Source organism: Oryctolagus cuniculus, chromosome 20, assembly GCF_051225735.1.
Source record: "Oryctolagus cuniculus isolate XC-2025 breed Fujian yellow rabbit chromosome 20, ASM5122573v1, whole genome shotgun sequence".
NCBI classification, from domain to species: domain Eukaryota; kingdom Metazoa; phylum Chordata; class Mammalia; order Lagomorpha; family Leporidae; genus Oryctolagus; species Oryctolagus cuniculus.
Genome location: NC_142886.1, coordinates 25,607,305 through 25,628,270, shown reverse-complemented (window position 1 = coordinate 25,628,270; position 20,966 = coordinate 25,607,305). Strand labels below are relative to the sequence as shown.

General features: G+C 45.9%; 1 protein-coding gene across 31 annotated transcripts in view; it reads left to right on the top strand.

The window, feature by feature from the left end:
* The window catches only part of MLH3 (mutL homolog 3), a 38,650-nt gene that overhangs the window by 16,562 nt on the left and 1,122 nt on the right, over window positions 1-20,966 (top strand). For 9 of the 31 annotated variants that reach the window (XR_016226610.1, XR_016226608.1, XM_070065283.2 and 6 more), the window contains 6 exons: window positions 6,710-6,781; window positions 7,922-8,033; window positions 9,445-9,604; window positions 17,414-17,437; window positions 17,529-17,607; window positions 20,325-20,476. Coding sequence is in view for 22 of the 31 variants with exons in the window: in XM_070065283.2 (XP_069921384.1) it covers window positions 6,710-6,781; window positions 7,922-8,033; window positions 9,445-9,604; window positions 17,414-17,437; window positions 17,529-17,607; window positions 20,325-20,476 (599 nt within the window). In the remaining 9 variants the exon portion in view is untranslated. Of the gene's footprint in view, window positions 1-4,535; window positions 6,088-6,607; window positions 6,782-7,921; window positions 8,034-9,444; window positions 9,605-13,769; window positions 14,028-17,413; window positions 17,438-17,528; window positions 17,608-20,324; window positions 20,477-20,966 lie in introns of those variants that run through there. The other 22 variants (XR_016226609.1, XM_070065280.2, XM_051826223.3 and 19 more) reach the window with 10 other exon arrangements.

Sequence of the window (20,966 nt, the reverse complement as noted above, 5' to 3'; positions counted from 1 at the left end):
AGACTTCGTGCTCCATGCTGCTGAGACAGTAAGCGAGGTGAGGCCTGTGGTTTTCAGACAGAGATCCGGGACGGTAGCAGAAGAGAGCTGTTTGAGGGAGAGAGGAGACAGAATGCAGACGGTGCTCTTGGAGGCCACCAGAGAAGACTCAGAAAAATGTGATGCGGAAGGGAGGGGCTGGAGGAGGGGGAGGGAGGGCAGAGGAGATGTTTTTAATGGGAGAAGAATCTTGAGGATATTTGCAGGAGCCTCTCCGTATCTTTGGTTTGATTTCTGCAGTTTTAGTTATCCATAGTCAACTGTGGTCTGAATATGTTAAATGGAAAATTTTAGAAATAAAACCATACATTTTAAATTGGGCAACATGATAAAATCTCAAGCCATCCTTTTTTTTTTTTTTTTTAAGATTTATTTATTTGTTTGAAAGACTGAGTTACAGAGAGGCAGAGAGAGAGAGAGAGAGAGAGAGAGAGAGAGAGAGAATCTTTCATCCTCTGGTTCACTTCCCAGATGGCTGCAATGGCCAGAGCTGGGCCAATCCAAAGCCAGGAGCCAGGAACTTTTTCTGGGTCTCCCACGTGGGTGCATGAGCCCAGCACTTGGGCCATCTTCCACTGCTTTCCTAGGCCGCAGCAGAGAGCTGGACAGGAAGTGGAGCAGCTGGGATCCAAACTGGTGCAAACAGTACGGGACCCAGACAGTGTGGGATGCCAGCACTGCAGGCAGCAGCTTTACCTGCTACGCCACAGTGCCGGCCCCAAGCCATCCTTTGTCCTGCCAGTGATGTAGGTCCAGTGTGTGCACGCTGTGAGGCTATTGGATCAGCTCCGAAGGTATCACAGTGCTTGTGTTCAAGTAACCCTTATTTCACTCGGTGCCCCCAAAGCACAAGAGTAGTGGTGCTGCCACTATTATTATATTATATATATAATCTAGTATATTATAATATATTGTTTATTGATAGTTATTGCTGATCTCTTCATGTGTCCAATTTAAAAATTAAACAAAAACAATATATTTAGGGTTCAGTACCACCTCTGCTGGGGATCATGGGACATATACCCACAGATAAGGGGGGCACTGACACAGCCTGTCTGATAGGGAAGCCTCCTGAAAAAGGCAGGAGTCGCTGAGAGCCGGGGCACCAGGCAGGGTTGGCTGCAGATGGATCGACTGCAGGAAAGTGCTGCTGAGGTCTAAGAGCAGTTCATTCTCTTTGTAGCCAAAATGTTCCTTTTTACCTTGTTTAGTGAAGGATAGATCAAGGGCACATTAACCTAAAATTCTCTCAGAATGATCAGGAATATGGAATTAGATCAAATTCCTATAATTTTACTGTTTCTAGAAAATTCATAGTTTTTTTTGTTTGTTTGTTTTGAAATTTGATTGCTTGGAATTTTTTTTCTTGTTTTTGAAATACTGAAATCTCTACTATTGGCACTCATAATGGCTATATCCACAAAATCTGCAGATGTCCAAGAAAGCAAAAGGGACTTAAATTTCTCTTGAGTGTTTTCTGTTTGTTTTTTGGAGAGAGAGAGAGAGAGAGAGTGTGTGTGTGTATTCAGCTGCTGGTGCTGGTTTACTCCCCAAATGCCACCAGAAGTCAGGAATGCAATCCAGGTCTCCCACGTGAGTGGCAGGAACCCAGTTACCTGGGGGCCAGCGCCATGATTCTCTTGGTTAATCCTGCGGCACCGGTATCCCATATGGGCGCCGGGTTCTAGTCCAGGTTGCTCTTCTTCCAGTCCAGCTCTCTGCTGTGGCCCAGAGGGCAGTGTAGGATGGCCCAAGTGCTTGGGCTCCTGCACTCCCATGGGAGACCAGGAGGAAGCACCTGGCTCCTGACTTCAGATTGGCACAGCTCCGGCCGTAGCGGCCGTTTGTGGGGTGAACCAATGGAGGGAAGACCTTTCTCTCTGTCTCTCTCTCACTGTCTAACTCTATCTGTCAAATTAAAAAAAAAAAAAAAAAAAAAAAAAAGAGGAACCCAGTTACTTGAACTGTTGCTGCTGCCTCCCAGGGTCTGCACTGGCAGGATGCTGGAGTCAGGAGCTGGACCTGGTATTGCGCTTAGGCACTCCAGCAGGGGATGTGGGTGTCTTACCCAGCATCTTACCTGCTAGGCCAGGTGCCCTCCCCTCATCTCTTTGCATTTTTCCCCCCTCAGTATTTTATGTTATCATTGCATTTTTTGGAAGATTTGTTTTATTTATTTGAAAGACAGAGTTACAGAGAGACGTAGAGACAGAGAGAGAGGTCTTCCATCTGATGGTTCACTCCCCAGATGGCCACAACGGCCAGAGCTGCACCAATCTGAAGCCAGGATCCAGGAGCTTCTTCCCAGTCTCCCACGCAAGTACAGGGGCCCAAGGACTTGGGCCATCTTGTACTGCTATCCCATGCCATAGCAGAGAGCTGGATCGGAAGTGGAGCAGCCGGTACTAGAACCGGCATCCGTATGGGATACTGGCACTTCAGGCCAGGGCTTTAACCCGCTGTGCCACAGCGCCTGCCCCTTATCATTGCATTAGTTTGATACTACCAAAGAATACTCTTAGATAAATACATTTTCCTAAATCACAGTACAAGTATTTTAACTGTCATTCATAAATACCAACTGCAACTTCTTCCTTTAATTGACTTATCCTAATTTTGGTATTTGCCTATTTTAGTGGATAAAAATATTAGTATTATTATTTTAAATTACAGTGATGCTAATACCATATATTAGCATTTTATGTTGTATGTGTCTATTTACTATAAAATACAGTAGTACAGTATGACCGTAAAGAATAAAGATTCACTCATTCATGTTTATATTTGTTTACTTATTTATTTATGGTAGCACTAGTTTTATTTTTTCCAGTTTCATTGTGGTATAGTTGACAAAGGAAATTTTATAAAGTTAAGTTGTAGAGTGATGATTTGATATATGGGTGTATTGTGTAATGATGACTAAAATTAATCAACACATCCATTAATAGGGGTGGGGAGCCTTTTTTCTGGCAAGGGCTATTTGGATATTTATAACATTATGCACATGCTATACAAGATTACCAACTTAAAAATTAGCCTGCTATAGATTTATTGAAATGTGAGTGCTTGCTGCCTTTAGTTGCCTTGGCAGGGCCAGACTCAGTGATGTCACGGGCCAGATGTTCCCCAGCACTGCACAGTTACTGTTTTGTGTGTGTTGGGGGTTGAGGACACTTAGGATCTATAGTCTTAGTAAATGCCAGGTAAGCAGTCCATTCTTTAATAAATATTAATTGAATTACCAAGCTCTATATTAAGCACTAAGTTTTAAAAGATAACAATACCTCTGAATCTTTTTGTATCGCTCTGCCTGTTAAAACCATAGTATATTTCTTTTTGTCAAGAAATTTTGTATCGACATATGAAAATGACTCATGGAATACAGTGTGGTGATGCATACAGTGTGTAGTGAACAGTCAGGGTGATAACACTTCCATCTCCTTAAGCATTGATCAGTTCTTTGAGTTCGGAGCCTTCAAATTCTTCTCTTCTAGTTCTTTAGAAAGCGTGTAAAAGATGGTTGTAAACCATAGTCACCCTTCTATGATGTTAGACATCAGAACTTGTTCCTGCTATCCAACTGCACTTTGGTATTTGTTACCTGACCTCCTTTTTTTTTTTTTTTTTTTTTTAAGATTTATTCATTTATTTGAAAGGCAGTTACAGGGAGAAAGGGGGAGAGATGGGAATGGGTTGAGAGAGAGAGAAAGATCAATCTTCCATTCGCTGGTTCACTCCCCAAGTGGCTGCATTGGCCAGGGCTGGGCCAGCCCGAAGCTAGGATCCAGGAGCTTCTTTCCTATTTCCCGTGTGGGTGGCAGGGGCCCATGCACTTTGGCCATCTTCCGTTGCTTTCCTAGGCCGTTTGCAGGGAGCTAGATTGGCAGTGGAGCAGCCGGGACAAGAAGCAGGGCCCATACAGGATGTCGCAACACAGGCAGTAGGTTAACCACCTTGGCATAGCACCTGCCCCTCACCTTTTCTGTCCCCCTCCCCTCTATCCCGCTGAACCTCTGGTGACCACTGTTTACATCTACTAACTCAGCACTTTTAGCTTCCATGTATGAGTGGGAACATCATTTGTTTTTCTGTACCTGGCTTATTTCACAGAACATAATGTCCTCCAGTTTCATTCTGTATTTATTGAGTGCCTGTCATATGTCAGGTACTGCTACACTTACTGGGAGTACGGCAGGCAGAAATTCCTGCCTTCATGAAGCTTCTATGCTGCTGTGTTAAAATACAAAAAAAAAAAAATTGTTTTGAAATGCAACATCTGGATGAGTAAATTACTTTGATGTACTCTGCTTCATTTAAGGAAGGAAAAATATCATGAACACTATGTAAACAATAAAAAGGTGAATCATTCCTCCAGCCAGGTTGCAGGGTGGATTTCATAGTGTCCTGAATCTCAGTAATTAACATCAGTTCTGGTTTCAAGGTTGAGGTCACTCCCTTACAGTTTTCTATTTATTCCATTGTTTTGCCCAATACAGGATGTTCCGTATTCATCACAGGCAGCTGCAGCTCCGCCTATCCTCAAAGAAGTTTAAAATTCAGCATGTGGGGAGCCTTTCTGTGGTTGAACACGCTGGCATGCATTTCCTTTTTATTCTTTAAGTTCTGAGTTTTTACACTATGAATTTGGTGGTGTCACAGGAACAATCTTTTAATCTTTTAATAGAAATTTTAAAAGTGTCTATTTTTATCAGATTTAAGAGGAAGACTCTTATTTCAATATAATCAGTAGCAATAAATCTTAACCTTTCGGCCAAGAGTAACCAAATGTAAGTTGGGAAAATGTCTGAGCCCTGTCACTGAGACACGGTTCTACCCATGCGGAAGGGACTTCCTCTAGGATTGGCTTTTTGGGGTCAGGACATGCTGCCTTGTTCTTGAGAGTCCCAGGCCTTGCTGCACGTGGACGTGCCTGGGAGTCAGTTGGAATTGCTTAAGCTTGTGTCCCAGTGCTGGCTTTCTGAATCAATCTGCATTTTAATAAGACACCTAGGTGATGTGTTTGCATATCAAAATCTGAGCAACTCAGTCTAAAGCAGGGCAGACTTTGACCAGTGGGAAACCCAGCTACAGGTAGTATTTTTTGTTTATTTTTGTTTTTGAAAGACATGTTTTAAATTTTTTTAATGGTTTAATTAAAGATTGTTTTACTTATTTGAAAGGCAGAATGACAGAGAGGTATCTTCCAACTGCTGGTTCACTCCTCAAAAAGGCACAACAGGCCGAAGCAAAGATCCAGGAACTTTGTCTTGCTCTTCTACATGGGTGGCCTGAGAAACCTGGGCCATCTTCCGCGCTTTCCCAGGTGCATTTACCAGAGAGCTGGATCAGAAGTGGAGCAGCCGGGGCTCAAACTGGCACTCCAGTATGAGATGCTAGAGTTGCAGGCGGTTACCTAACCCACTGTGCCACAATGCCAGCCCCTTTTTTATTTTTTTTTATTTTTATTTTTTTATTTTTTTGACAGAGTTAGTGAGAGAGAGAGAGACAGAGAGAAAGGTCTTCCTTCTATTGGTTCACCCCCAAAATGGCCGCTACGGCTGGTGCACTGCACCTGTCCGAAGCCAGGAGCCAGGTGCTTCCTCCTGGTCTCCCATGCGGGTGCAGGCGCCCAATCACCTGGGCCACCCTGCACTGCCTTCCCGGGCCACAGCAGAGCTGGACTTGAAGAGGAGCAACCAGGACAGAACCGGCGCCCCAACCAGGACTAGAACCCAGAGTGCTGGCGCCGCAGGCAGAGGATTAGCTTAGTGAGCCGCAGCGCCGGCCAGCCCCTTTTAAATTTATTTTTGAACATCCATTTCAGAGCGAGTGGGTTAAGCTACTGCTTACATCACCAGCATCCTGTATCAAAGTGCTGGATCAAGTCCCAACCACTCTGCTTCTGATCCAGCTTCTTGCTTTTGTGCCCAGGAAGCCAGTGGTTGATGATCCAAGTGCTTGGGCTCCTGCCAGCCTTGTGGGAGACCCAGATGGAATTCCTGGATCTTGGCTTCAGTCTGGTCCAGCCCTGGCCGTTGTGGCCATTTGGTGAGTGAACTGGTGGATGGAAGATTTCTCTCTCCCTCTCTCTCTCTGTAACTCTTTATCTTTCAAATAAATCGTTTAGAATAATATGAGATTCTTATTTCAGTGTTTGTAAATAAAGTTTTATTGGACACGTCTTGTCTGTGGCTGCTTTGGCTCAAAATGAATAGGTTAGTAGTGATGACAGAAACTGTATGGTCTAAAACTGTACGGTCACCATCTGGCTCTTGACAGAAAAAATTTACTGGCCTCTGATCTAAAGTATATGCATTCTTCATGGGTTTCAGAGTAGCTTATAGTTGAGGGTCAGCTGGTCATAATAATGTGTTTAATGATCCTTCACTGTATTGAAATTTCATTAATAAAACTAGTATTTAAACATTAGGAATGAAGGATTTTAACCTAATTTTATAAATGAAATACTGATAAACTAAAAAGCTTTTCGTCAGGGATATATGTTTGTTAGTGTTTCTCCCATAGTTTGAGTTTCTCAGGAAATAAAAGCTACAGTTGTATTTCTTAGTATCTTGCTGCGTATGCTCATGTCCTTGAGTAGTCTGAATGAGGCCCCTCCTGCCTGCCTCCTGTGCGCCTGAGCCCCAGGTAATGCTTGCCGACCCTCCAGGTGGAAACCTGCTCGTCCTGGTGGACCAGCACGCCGCGCACGAGCGCATCCGTCTGGAGCAGCTTCTTACTGGTGAGGACCCGCTTGTGACCAGGAAAGATTTGAGCCTCCCCCGCAGATTTAGTGCACCAGGAAGAGTTTCTCCAACTGCGACTGTTTTGAAGAATGATGCATTGTATGTTTAAAAATTTTGAGGCGAGGTCCTTGGTCTGGCCTCTTATAACTGAAAGGATATAGAGTTCACGTTCCTACTTCAAACACGTGAAGCCTCTTTTACACATCAAAGCCTTATTTGCTTCCTAAGGACGGGGCTACTTCATATGACATCGGCACAGAGGTAGCGCCGCACCCTCGGGTACATGAGACCCCCAGCAACTCTGTACATCCACCGTTTTGACTTTCGGATTTAATTTGCTCCGGGTCAGGCGGTGTAATCAAATTGCTGCGCCTCTGAATGGCATAGAAGGGAGTGTGTTGAAGTCTGCCGGGTCCCCAGCCCGCTTGGCTTCTCTCTCCAGGAGCAACAGTGTCACTGCTTGTCTGTGTAACTTTCCAGATTTAATACATGATTTTTAAGTGTTGCTGTTCAGTCTTTTCATCCTGAAGCAGTTTGTTCAAGTGATACAAAATTCCAGGAAACCTCCTGAGGTCAAATAATGAAAACCTTGGATGTCAGAGTTAGGTGAGGCCCCAGGGAGCTACTTCACGGGCAGTGCTGCTGCTGCCATTTTCACTTCTCCTTATAAAGTGAAAGCCCAAGAATTGGGAAGGATGGAATGGAAGCAGTGATAGAAACACTGGCTCGATACAGGCCCTGTGCCGCTTGCAGATGGTACTAACTCTTCAAAACCCGGGAGCCTTTCCTGAAGGAACGGGGAAGCCTCCTTGAGCCGTAGCAGTGTGTGGTGAGCCCGTGTCATTTCCCCATTAATCTGCATTATTCGCCTCTGTTACTGAACCGCAGGAACATCGCATTGCTCATTTCCATGTAAGGTTTAAGGCTTATTTGGAAAATACTGATAAACTGAGTTGACAGGCTGGACATTTACCAGTCTGACTTTAATAATGGAAATTCAAAATCTAAAACTGAACATTGAACACTCTAGCAAACGCTAGAATAATTGTGTCATGCCTGCGCCTCACCGTATTCCATTTTTGTTTGAGTCTAGACTTCCCTGCCTACTCCTAACCCATTCGTCTTCCTTCCGGCAGAATCGTATGAGAAGCAACAACCACAAGGGTCTGGTCGGAAAAAATTGCTGTCTTCCACCATAATTCCTCCACTGGAGATAACGGTGACGGAGGAGCAAAGGAGACTCCTACGGTTAGTTCCACCATGGGGGTGTGACGTTTAAAGTAGAAAGTGCCCACAGTGCTTCCTTGAGGTGTTAGCACAGCTGTTGTTCCACTATTTCAGTGAGGAAAGAGACCACGACAGGTGACCTGACTGGTCCAGGGTCATCACAGTGAGTGCTGGGGCAGGCACTCAAAGGCAGGTCTTTGGACTGCAGAAGCTGTTCTTTGCACTGTGTCCCAGCTGTTGAGTATGGCATAGCTTTCCCTGATAATGTTTTCCAGCAGCTGGCATAGAACTCTTCCCATTTCTTGGAACAGTCAGTATTTATGCTGTGCTCTTTCTGAAAGCAAAGTTACTGCAGTAATTGCTTCCGTTCTCCGTTGTCTCGGTGTGTTCTAGATTCTTAGTTTTCATTACCATACTCCTTTTGGGAAGAAGGTGAGCGCTGCGATGCCAGAGGGGGCGAATCGTGTATTGGGTCACAAGATGGGATGTTTTCCCACTTCTGGGCAGCACTCGTTACTGAAAATGAAAAAGACTCATCTCCCAGTTTATTTCAGTTTGGGAATACACTACTGCCAATAAATCTTCTTCTCTGGGGCATAATTTATATTAGAGACAGATCCATTTATTTACATCCTGTTAATTAGGACCCCTCAGTTCCTGGGGCTGTTAATTACTTCCCCGCTCTAATGCTGATTCAAAACATTCTCAGTCCTTTTCCTTGTGCCAACTCCACTCAAGTGCTGCAAGAAGTTAGCCGTTCCTCAGTGACAAATAAAAACCTGGGAACAAGACTTAGAAACAGATTGTTTCTCTCTATGGAAAACAGAAAAAAAATGAAGGTCAATACAAGGTAATACCCCCTTACCTGCAGCAGATACGTTCAGGGCCCCACTGCACATGGTACAGGAGTGAATCTGTCCAGCATTTTATGCTGTAGTGTCTCCTTTCCCTCACCACTCATGCCCTTTGGGGCGGGCCGTTATTAAATAAAATAAGTTTTCCTTGAACACAGCACTGCAGTAGGCAGTTGATGTGACAACAGAGATGGGTGTGAAGCAACTGAGCAGTGTGGGCGCCCTGAACAATGGGGCGGCTCATGTCCCGGGCAGGACAGAGCAAGACTGCGACGTTGCAGCACGCACAGCAGCACGGCACACAACTTAACACTTAGGAATTGGCTAGTTGTGCAACTTTCCATTTAATATGTTTGCACTGCTGTTGAACCACAGGTAACCGGAACTGAGGAAAGCACAGCTGCAGGTCAGGAGGGACCACTGTTATTCAGAAAGGTTTTATCATAGAACCCTGGACACACACGTGTAAGTGAGGAAATCAGCCTTTAAAGCTCATGTTAGCTTTTGAGAAAGAGGTTCTTGGAATCAGTCTCTAGCGTGAATGAAGTAAGCTGTCACATTTCAGCTTCTCTCTCTAGGTGTTACCACAAGAGGCTGGAAGATCTGGGCCTTGAATTTATATTTCCAGACACTAGCGATTCTCTGATCCTGGTGGGAAAAGTACCACTGTGCTTTGTGGAAAGAGAAGCCAATGAACTTCGCAGAGGAAGATCTACTGTGACCAAGAGTATCGTGGAGGTAACACGTAGCTCAAGATGTCAGGGGGAACTGCTGAGTGATAGGAACTTTATACTTTGTTTAGATACTCTTTGTCTTCCTCCTGTATTCAACAAGCATTCATGGTGTTTACTTGCTGAGTGTTAGGCATCAGCTCCAGGTGAGGAAGAGACCATTTAAATAATTACAGTATAGGGACCGGCACTGTGGCACAGCGGTTAACGCCCTGGCCTGAAGCACCAACATTCCATATGGGCACCAGTTCTAGTCCCGGCTGCTCCTTTTCCGATCCAGCTCTCTGCTATGGCCTGGGAAAGCAGTAGAAGATGGCCCAAGTCCTTGGGCCTCTGCACCCATGTGGGAGACCCGGAAGAAGCTCCTGGCTTCGGATCAGTTCAGCTCCAACTGTTGCAGCCACTGGGGAGTGAACCAGCAGATGGAAGGCCTCTCTCTCTGTCTCTACCTCTCTCTGTAACTCTTTCAAATAAGTAAAATAAATCTTTAAAAAAAAAAAAAAGAATCGCAGACTGATTACTGTGCCCAGGGAGGTGTAGATCAAGGAAAAGTGTCACAGAAAAGCTTTTCTTAAGAAAAGTCTCACCGGATGGTGGGAAACTGCCAAGTACAGAGCAGGGAGGAGGGCACTGTAGGCAGAGGAACAGACAGAGCAGACTTGGAGCAGGCCCTTTGTTTACAGGGCAGTGGTGGGACTGGCTGAGGCGAGTGAAGTTGGCAAGGCCAAATCATAAGGGAATTCAGCACAGTCTGCTAAGCAGTTTGCATTTCTTCCTACAGGAAACTCATGGAGAATTTCAAACAGGAGAGCAAGATATATTTTAAACTGTGTTTTTAAAAACAGTTTATTTATTTATTTGAAAGAGTTACAGAGAGAGGGAGAAACAGAGAGATCTTCCATCCACTGATTCATTTCCCAAATGGCCACAGTGACCAGGGCTGAGCTGGGCTGGGCCAGGCTGAAGCCAGGAGCCAGGAGCTTCTTCTGGGTCTCCCACATGGGTGCAGGGGCCCAAAGACTTGGGCCATCTTCCTCTGCTTTCCCAGGCACATTAGGAGGAAGCTGGATCGGAAGTGGAACAGCGGTACTCGTACCGGCACAGGCAGCAGGTTAACCCACTATGCCATAGTGCTGGCCCTGTTAAACTGCATGTTTACGATTTTGATTTACTTGAAAGGTAGAATGATGAGAGAATGAGTCTGTCCTCTGGTTCATTCCCCAAATGGCCACAACAGCTAGGGCTGGCCCAGACCAGAGCCAGGAGCTGGAACTCCAGCTGGCTCTCCCACATGATGGCACAGGTCCGAGTCCTTGAGCCATCACCTGACGCCTCCCAGGGTGCACATTGACAGGGAGGTGGACCATTATCGCAGAGTGCTCGGGACTGTACCAGGCCCTGCAGGGTGGGATGTAGGTGTATCAGCCAGTGCGTAGCCCACGGCACTCAGTACCAGCTCCTAGACTACAGGCTGTATATGATATTTTGGTAAAGGTTTCAAAAACTGGGAGGCAGCATTGAGGTGTTTGAAGGACCAATGTCTTTAATTCTTGACTTTTTTTTTTTTTTTTTAAGATTAATTTATTTATTTGAAAGTCAGAGTTACACAGAGAGAGGAGAGGCAGAGAAACAGGTCTTCCCTTCACTGGCTCACTTACGAACTGGCTGCAATGGCCAGAGCTGCGCTGATCAGGAGCCAGGAGCTTCTTCTGGGTTTCCCACGTGGGTGCAGGGGCCCAAGCACGTGGGTCATCCTCTTCTGTTTTCCCAGGCCATAGCAGAGAGCTGGATCGGAAGTGAAGCAGCTGGGACTTGAACCGGTGCCCAGATGGGATGCCACCACAGAGCCAGCCCTCTTTTATTTTTTTTTTACAACAAATACAATTTATTTTCCTTATTGCCTTCCCCCCTTTCCTGATTCTTATAATAGTCTTTCTTATTTACTCTTTTTTTCCGATAATGGTTTAGAAGCTATATAATCTTTCTTCTGTCTTTTAAAATATTAACCTTGAGTTTTAGCATGCGTAGTTAGTAAAGTTTAAAGGTAACTAGTTTCACTGTCCTTTTCCTAAACTATAAAAAAAAAATTTTAATCTCCCATCACTCTCCCATTTCTCTTGTTGTTGTCTAGTATTTTATTTATTTATTTTTAAAGATTTATTTGCAAGGCAGAGTTACAGAGAAAGAGAGGGAGCTTCCATCTGCTAATTCACTCCCCAAATGGCCACAATGGCTGGGGCTGGTCCAGGCTGAAGGCAGAAGCCTGGAACTCTATCGGGTCTCCCACGTGGGTGGCAGGGACCCAAGTGCTTGGGCCTTCCTAGGGGCATTAGCAAGGCGCTGAATTGGAAGTGGAGCAAGTCAGACTTGAACTGATGCCCAGATGGAATGCTGGCATTGCAGGCAGTGGCTTAACCTGCTCTGCCATGCCTCTCGTATTTTAATCCCACTATGTTTTTTAATCCTTCAGTAGTCATTAATAGTATAATCAGTGTTTATTTAGATTAACTAAAATGTTTACCAGAGTCTTTGTTCATGGCTGCCTGTTGCGTCCTGCTTATTCCTTGTGTGCTGTTTTCTTTTTTTACAAAAGTAAATCTTTTTAAAGCCCACGAATGATAAGCTGCCTTTAAAAATACCTTTATTGCGCCTTCACATTTGCTGCATTGTCTAGCTAAAAATAGAATTCCACATTGCCAATTACGCCCAACATTTTGAAAATATTCATCTACTTCTCACAATGAACTTTGGTTCTTTGTCAATCTAATTATTGTTACTTTGTGGGTAATCCGATTGTTTTTGCCCTCTGGGTACTTTTAGTTTTAAGATTTTCTCTTTGACCTTGATGTTATGCAATTTCCTCATGATGTGTCTTTGTGGGGATTTATTTTTATTTCCTTCTTTAGAGTCCTCACTCTTCCACTTGGAAAGTGTATAATCATTATCACTTCAAACAGTGCTGCTTGCCCATTCTCTCTCTTGTCTCCTGGAATCCTGTAAGATGTTTATTGGATTTTCTTTCTGTTCTCCCTGTCTCAAACTTTTTTCCTATTTTCCATTATTCTATCATTCTGTGATACATTCTGGGAAATTTCCTTGCTTATCTTCCAGTGAATTAAAGGGCTGTCTTCCTCTGCTGTTTAAAAATATATTTAACTTATCCACTGAATCTTTTATTTCAGTGACCACATTTTTTATTTCTGGAAGTCTTATTTGGTTCTTTTTCAAATCTGCCTGTTCTTTTCTCACTGGTGACCTTTGTTTATTATGCTTCCTGTTCCTTTATCTGTAGTTCTCTATTTGAAGCACAGGCAAACGCACATCCATTTTGTCTGCCATTTCTCTAGGAATCTGAATTATCTTAGTAATATCTAAAAGAAAAACTAGACGATAGATTTAGTAGATAAATTGGGGGATAAACTGATATGGGAAAAATTTGTGGCAGGGAGAACCGTTGAGAGGCTGTTGCCCTGGTTGAGATAACGGAGGATGAGGGTGTGACTCAGTCGACAGTAGTGGGGCTGGAGAAGAGGGGCAGCTTTGAGACACAGTGTAGGAGGTCAGGTCTGAAGGACCTGGGCCCGGTGCTGTAGTGGTCTGTATAGTGCCCATCCCATGTGGGCACCAGTTCATGTCCCAGATGCCCCTCTTCTGATCCAGCTCTCTGCTGTGGCCTGGGAAAGCAGTGGAAGATGACCCAAGTCCTTGGACCCCTGCATTGCGTGGGAGACCAGGAAGAAGCTCCTGGCTTCAGATGGGCCCAGCTCCAGCTATTCCAGCCATTTGGGGAGTGAATGATCATTCCAGCAGATGGAAGACTTTCTCTCTGTCTCTCCTTCTGTCTGTAACTCTGCCTCTCAAATAAATAAATAAATAAAATATTTTAAAAAAATATTTTTTAATTTAAAAAGTAAAGAAAATGAGGGAAGAACGATGTTACTCTGATTCTAGGGGCTCTAGCCTAGGCAGCTTAGAAGAATGGTGGTGCCATTGACAGAGAAAGGAAGCAGGAGGAGGCGCACGTCCAGCTTGGGAGTGGGGTCAGGAGTCCGGCCTCAGGAGCGTTGCATGCCTGCAGGTGGGGATGTCCGGTGGGTCAGTAGATGTGGAGAAAGATCCGGGCTATATGCCTCTGTTGGACAGTTAGGATGTGTGTTTTCATGTATCACAAGGCGCAGAAGGGCCTAGAGGAAGTGATTGTTCAGGGAGACTACGAAGAGTGAAGAAGCAAGAGTGCAAGGCATAGAGCCCTCAGGATGCCAGCGTCGGGCTGTGTGTGTTTTGGAAGAGGTCTGGAAAGCGACTGCTAAAAAGAAGAAACTGCAAGCAAGATTGGAAACATTTGGTCAGGAGAAGCCGCGTTGGCAAAACCAACGGGGGTTTTAATCAAGAAGGGAGTGGTCAACAGTGGCCTAAAGTAAAGCTGAGAGGTGGGTAGTGGCACTGAGGACACTGGCGCCCTGGAGAAGTCACTGCCTGGGGATGAGGTGAAGCAGCAGTGGGTGGGAAGCGAGTGCAGAGAGAGGGAAGGAGGCTGAATCAGCCGCTCAGGAATGTGGCTCCATGAAGAGAGGGTGCGAACCGGAGGTCAGGGTGGCTGGGGAGTGTGCGGCAGGACACCAGGCGGAGGGAGGACTCTTGTTTAGGACGGCAGAGACACGAGCATGTCTGTAGGCCGAGGGCGGTCAGCAGTGCCAGCTTTTCAGTTACCCTGGGCCTGCCCCTTCCAGAAAGCGCCTTTTGATCAGAAGCCTTTGGGTTGCTTTCAGCAGAGCTCTGTTCTCTATGTCTCCTGCTCCAAATTGTCTTAAGTCCAAAAGATAGAATCTGTTAGGATCTTCTATTGCAATTCAATCCCTAAATATTTAACCAGAAAATTATAATGAAAACTTCTCCTGAAGTGACTTCAAAGACTACTGTTAAGCAGTTTACTTCAAATTGAAACAAAGCTTATGTTCTCAGAAAATCTTGATTATGTTAAGTCAGGCTGATCAGGAGAGATTTTGTTGATTCTAAAGAAGTTGGACTGCTAAAATCCAAAAGTTGTACTTTCGAAATTTGTATTTATTAAATAAAAGTTTTCTATAAAAAAGAAAAAACCCCACTATAATCCAAAAATTGTACTTTCTTTCTCCTTTTTTTAAGATTTATTTATTTACTTGAAAGTCAGAGTTACACAGAGAGAGAGGGAGAGGCAGAGAGAGAGAGAGAGAGAATGAGAGAGAGAGAGAAGGGTCTTCCATCTGCTGGTTCACTCCCCAGTTGGCTGCAACAGCCAGACCTGTGCTGATCCGAAGCCAGGAGCTTCCTCTGGGTCTCCCACGTGGGTGCAGGGGCCAAAGGACTTGAGCCATCTTCTGCTGCTTTCCCAGGCCATAGGAGAGGGCCGGATTGTAAGTGGAGCATCCAGGACTCAAACTGGCACCCATATGGGATGCCGGCACTGCAGGCGGCGGCTTTACCCACTAAGCCGCAGCACCAGCCCCAAAGTTGTACTCTCGAAATTTATATTTATAAAATAAAAGTTTTCTATAAAAAAAAGTTGGAACAGTTTTGGTGTTTTAAGGTAGCTACTTGAAGCCTGGCAGTTGAAAGATGGTTAATACATGGTTCCATAAAATTCTGTTTTCTAGCCTGCCTCATGGGCCTTTTAAATATTGCTTAAACTATCCAGTGTTGATTAAACCACTGAAATATGAAGTGAACCGAGAAGGAGACCCATCTCCTTCCCCACACTGGACTTCATGGGTGCAAATATACAAGCATGGGATAAGAGCAAAGAAGCTAGGTGTGCCGTCCCTGCGCTGTGAGCGTTTGTCAGAGGGCCAGGCGCTATGAGCCGCTCTGCTCACGTTCACTTCTCACATGTTATCCAGCCTCGAAAGTGTGTGTGATGCAGTGTCTACCACCTCACTCTCGGTAACAAGCCTGGCAGACCCGAGTGTGTATGAGGGGGGAGGGACTGCTCCAAGTCTGGTTTAAAAAGAAAATGTACACTGCTGTCATCTTGGGAAGCTATTTTATTTGTGGTCATTCCCAGGAGTGAGGAAATCCTGTGAATTTTTTTCTTATGAAGAAATCATTAAATGTACCATATCTCAAAACACCTTTTTTTTTTTTTTTGCTTCCAGAAGTTAAACAAATTAGTAGTATGAAATAGTATCTGCTGTAAACTTCTTCAGAGTTCTTTTACAAATATTACTACCCAGGGGCTGGTACTGTGGCGCAGCAGGTTAACGCCCTGGTCTGAAGTGCCAGCATCCCATATGGGTGCTGGTTCGAGTCTGGCTGCTCCACTTCCCATCCAGCTCTCTGCTGTGGCCTGGGAAAGCAGTAGAAGATGGTCCAAGTCCTTGGGTCGCTGTACCCAAGTGGGAGACCTGGAAGAAGCTCCTGGCTCCTGGCTTCAGATCAGTGCAGCTCCAGCTGTTGCGGCCATCTGGGGAGTAAACCAGCGGATGGAAGACTTTCTCTCTCTGCCCCTCTTCTGTGTAACTCTGACTTTCAGATTAATAAATAAATCTTTAAAAAAGATACTACCGATAGTGCTATAACTATTTTTTTCTAAAGATTTTTATTTGAAGTGCAGAGTTACAGAGAGGCAGAGATAGAGAGAGAGAGGTCTTCCATCCACTGGTTCACTCTCCAAATGGCCACAATGGCCAGAGCTACACTGATCCAAAGCCAGGAGCCAGGAGCTTCTTCTGGGTCTCCCACGTGGGTGCAGGGGCCCAAGCACTTGGGCCATCTTCTACTGCTTTCCCAGGCCATAGCAGAGAGCTGGATTCAAAGTGGAGCAGCCGGGTCTCGAACCGGTGCTTACATGGGATGTAGGCACCGCAGGCAGCAGCTTTACCTGCTAAGTCGCAGTGCCGGCCCCAAGGGCTATAATATTGAAAGGGCTACCCCAGGGACAGATCTACAGGGGAGGAGAAACTTCTCAACAAAATGTCTCCGAAAATAAGTTTTTGACTCAAAGGAAATTGTCCCCAAAAGCTGGTGGGCTTATGTTTATGATAATTACACAAGTATGTTTGGGAGTACACAGTTGTGTTATGACTTTTGTGTATTTATTCCCAGTTTATGTGTAATATTACACTGGTTTGGCTTAGATTATAAACACAGATAGACAGCCTCTTGGTGAGAAACGTTCCTCATGTGTTGAGTCAGCGGAATCATGAAGGCCCCTGTCCCGGTTATGTAGCCTCCTGAGCTGCTTCACTGTCTCAGGGGGGAGTCCCAGTAACTAACTGTATTCTGCATCCAGGGAGCGGTCTACTCAGTCCACCTGGTAGTCCCTATCCAAAGTACCTAACACCACATGCATTTCCACCTCAGTGCTGTATTGCTGGAACCCTCTCCTTCGGGAAGCATATTTTAAAGATGAAAACGGGGGGGCCAGCATTGTGGGTTAAGCCTGCAGCTGCAGTGCCAACATGCCATATCGGAATACCAGTTCCAAGTCCCAGCTGCTCCACTTCTGGTCCAGCTTCCTACTGATGTGCCTGGGAAGGCAGCAGAATATGGCCCAAGTGCCTGGGAAGGCAGCAGAATATGGCCCAAGTGCCTGGGGTCAGGGACTTGCCACCCATGTGGGAGACCCAGGGGGAGTTCCTGGCTCCTGGCTGTGGTCATCTGGGAAGTGAACAGCAGAGATTCTCTCTCTCTCTCTCTCTCTCTCTCCCTTCTCTTTCTCTGTCACTCTGCCTTTCAGATAAATAAATAAACAAACAAAGCTTTAAAGAAGAGTAGAATATGTTACAAATTACCAAAGGACAAATAGAATATAAATGCCTGTTTTCCTTTTTGCTTGTAGGAATTCCTTCGAGAACAAGTAGAGGTAAGCTTTCCTCCTACTTGGGGCTTCGTGCAGAGGGACACACGTAACAGGCTCCATTGTTCCTTTTCCTGTTAATGTCTTTCTGCATCAGCTGCTCCAGACCACTGGAAGCATCCAGGGGACGCTGCCGCTGACGGTACAGAAGGTGCTGGCCTCCCAGGCCTGCCATGGTGAGACCCTCAACACGCTGGCCATGGACTGCTCTGCGCCATGAGCACAGGCGGGAGCAGTGGGTGTGGGAGGAGCAGAAGGGACGTCGACGGCTTACCTCATGGAAAGTACAGTTTAGACCAAGAAACCGAATACACATGTACATGAAGCCTGAAAAAATCACTTCTACAAAGCAAAATACCAGCACACACATTAGACTGTAAATGGATTTATAGCTTGGATCGGGGTTCACCTGCAGAAGCCTGTGCACGCACCCAGAGACAGAGACAAACTAGTTATTGGGGAGCAGCAAAGAGTCAGGAAGTTTGGCTGGTAAGAAAGAGCAGGAGCCTGGAAGGCCGCAGTGGAACATTTAGATGTGATACAGAAGGCTTTGGAAGCAGAGGGCTCCAGAGCAGGGTGCTGTGATAAAACATAGAAAGCAGATCTGGAGGAATTCACTTTAGGGATCATGACAGCTACAGAACCTGTCGCATCTGTCACAGGGCCACGGTGGGGTCTCCAGTCCGTGACAGTCCTGCCTCTTAGCCCCTCCACTGTTCTCTCCTCGTTCTCAGTCTTCCCCTGCGTGGTAACCACGGTCCATCCTAAGTCTGTCTCCTACAAACATCCTAAAATCCCTTTTATTCCACCTTTGTCTGTCTCCACCGGCACCTCCCTCACCCTTGCCACTGATGGCCTCTTATTCAGTTCCCTATTTCCAATCTGGCTTCCTTCCGCACCCAGAGGAATCTTTTTGAAGCATCCCTCTGAGTCTGTTGTTCTAATTTAAATGTGTCAACCACCACCCGTTGGTTCGTCATGGCCTCCAGGGCCCCTTCCTGCCTCTCCAGTGTCACCTCACACCATGCTCCAGCTTGCACTCGACATAGTCCTTTGGTCTTTTTTTTTTTTTTAATATTTATTTATTTGAAAGTCATGGTTACACAGAGAGAGAAGGAAAGGCAGAGAGAGAGAGAAGCCTTCCATCCGATGGCTCACTCTGCAACCGGCCACAACGGCCGGAGCTGTGCTGATCTGAAGCCAGGAGCCTCCTCCAGGTCTCCCACGTGGCTGCAGGAGCCCAAGGACCTGGGCCATCTTCCGCTGCTCGCCAGGCCACAGCAGAGAGCCGGATCGGAAGTGGAGTAGCCGGGACTCAAAGCGGCGCCCATATGGGATGCCAGCACTGCAGACCGGGCCTTTAACTGTGTCCAGGCCACGTGTCTGCCCCTCCTTTGGTCTTATTCTTGCTGTGTGTTAAACCCTGCAAGTCTCAGGGCCTCTTCACTTGCTTTCCTTCTGCCTTGAAGAGCCTTTCTTCTCCTTCTTGAATTAGCTGCATCTTTCTTAGCCTAAGGACTTAGATTAAATGCCGTTTTACCAAGAAAGCCTTCCCTGACCTTGTAAATTGAGTTTGGTCCTATAATTTATAATACTTACATGTGTTATTGAAACCATCATGTAATTATTTAATGTTTGTCACCTGTTAGACTGAATGCTCCATGAGAATGGAAATTCTCTGTCTTCTTCACTGCCTGCAAAGCTCCTAATGCAGAGTTAGTGTTTAATAAGTATTTGCTGTTAGAGCAAAATCATGTATGCGTAAAGGCAGGTTCAAGCAATGTGAGAGTATAGATTAGGAAGAGTATTTTGGAAATTAGAAAAAAGAAGTAAATAAAATTAATGTTGTAGGGACCAGTGTCATGGTGCGTGCCAGCATCCCATCTCGGAGTGCCAGTCCAATTCCTGGCTGCTCTGGTCCCATCCAGCTCCCTGTTAATGCACCTGGGAAAACAGTGGAAGATGGCCCAAGTTATTGGGCTCCGTCACCCACGTGGGAGACAGGGTGGAGTTCTTGGTTCCTGGCTTCAGCCTGGATCAACTCTGGCTGTTGTGGTCATTGGGAAGTGAACCAGCAGATGGAAGATCTCTTTCTCTTCCTCCTTCTCTTTTGCTCTATAACTCTGCTTTTCAAATAAATAAAATAAATCTTTTTAAAAAATGACTGTTGTAAGGACACAGTCAGAGATTGCTATTAGATAATCCACAGACCATAACCTCAACTTCACAAACCCATCAGGAATTGGCAAAATACTGCTCTTACCTTTTTTAGAAAAAATCTGAAAGCAAGATCCTAACAAGTTAAGGAATGTCTCCTACAGAGATTAGAAAGAGAGAGCCCCAGGGGCGGCGCTGTGGCATAGCAAATAAAGCCACCGCCGCAGTGCCGGCATCCCACGTGGGCTCCAGTTCAAGTCCCAGCTGCTCTACTTCCAATCCAGCTCTCTGCTACAGCCTGGGAAAGCAGTGGAGGATGACCCAAGTGCTCAGGCCCCTGCACCTACGTGGGAGACCCGAAAAAGCTCCTGGCTCCTGGCTTCAGATCCCCCCAGCTCTGGCCATTGCAGCCATTTGAAGAGTGAACCAGTGGTTCTCTCTCTCTCCCTCTCCCTCTTCCTCTCCCTCTCTCTGCTTCTCTGTAACTCTGCCTTTCAAATAAATAAATAAATCTTTAAGAAAAAAAAAAAAAGCCCAAAAGGAAAAGCTGAGAGACTGAAGGTCAGTTCCAAAGCCTTTGTTACACGCGTGGCCACAAGCACCGACTTCGGGCAGAGTTAAAGCAGCATTACAGGAGCTTAGGAAACGTTCCCTTCTCCAGATGCTTGGCTCTGCCCCAGGGTCAGCACCGGGCTCCCACCACATGCACCATAGCCTGTTTCTCTCTCTGACTCAGGGGCCATTAAGTTTAATGATGGACTGAGCCTAGAGGAGAGTCGTCGCCTGATTGAAGCCTTGTCCTGCTGCCAGCTGCCATTCCAGTGTGCTCATGGGAGACCTTCTATGCTGCCATTAGCCGACATGGACCACTTGGAGCAAGAAAAGCAGGTACACTCCTAACTGCCAAGACCAAGGGCGGCAAGGTTTGTCTGCTCTTTACTTTTGCAGCCCCCGCGGTCCCCGTGTGATCTGTCTTAATCCTTTCCAAACTCTGAGTCTTTAAATGTATGCATCATAAGTTTCATTTAAAGCCCCACCCACTTCATCTTCCAGCTCAGATTCCACATGGAGCTTAGACTGCACATGATGGTTTTGTGGGTTCCAGCTGAACACACGTACAGACGTGTGCATCCTGAACATGTGTTGCCTGCTGGCTCTAGGTTTCGTAAGATGCAGAGGTTTTTCCTGGAGCCAGCTCATAGAAACACAGCAGATTGGCTGTTGGCAAAATATATTCTTGCGAGCACAAATGGTGACCCTTGGCTGCAGCCAGCCATCTCCAAGGAGCCTAGGGTTGTGGTTTGAGGACCGGCAGGCAGGAAACCAAGCTTTGGAGACCTCCGGGTTGCACTTTGGCCCTGATTACGCAGCAGCCCAG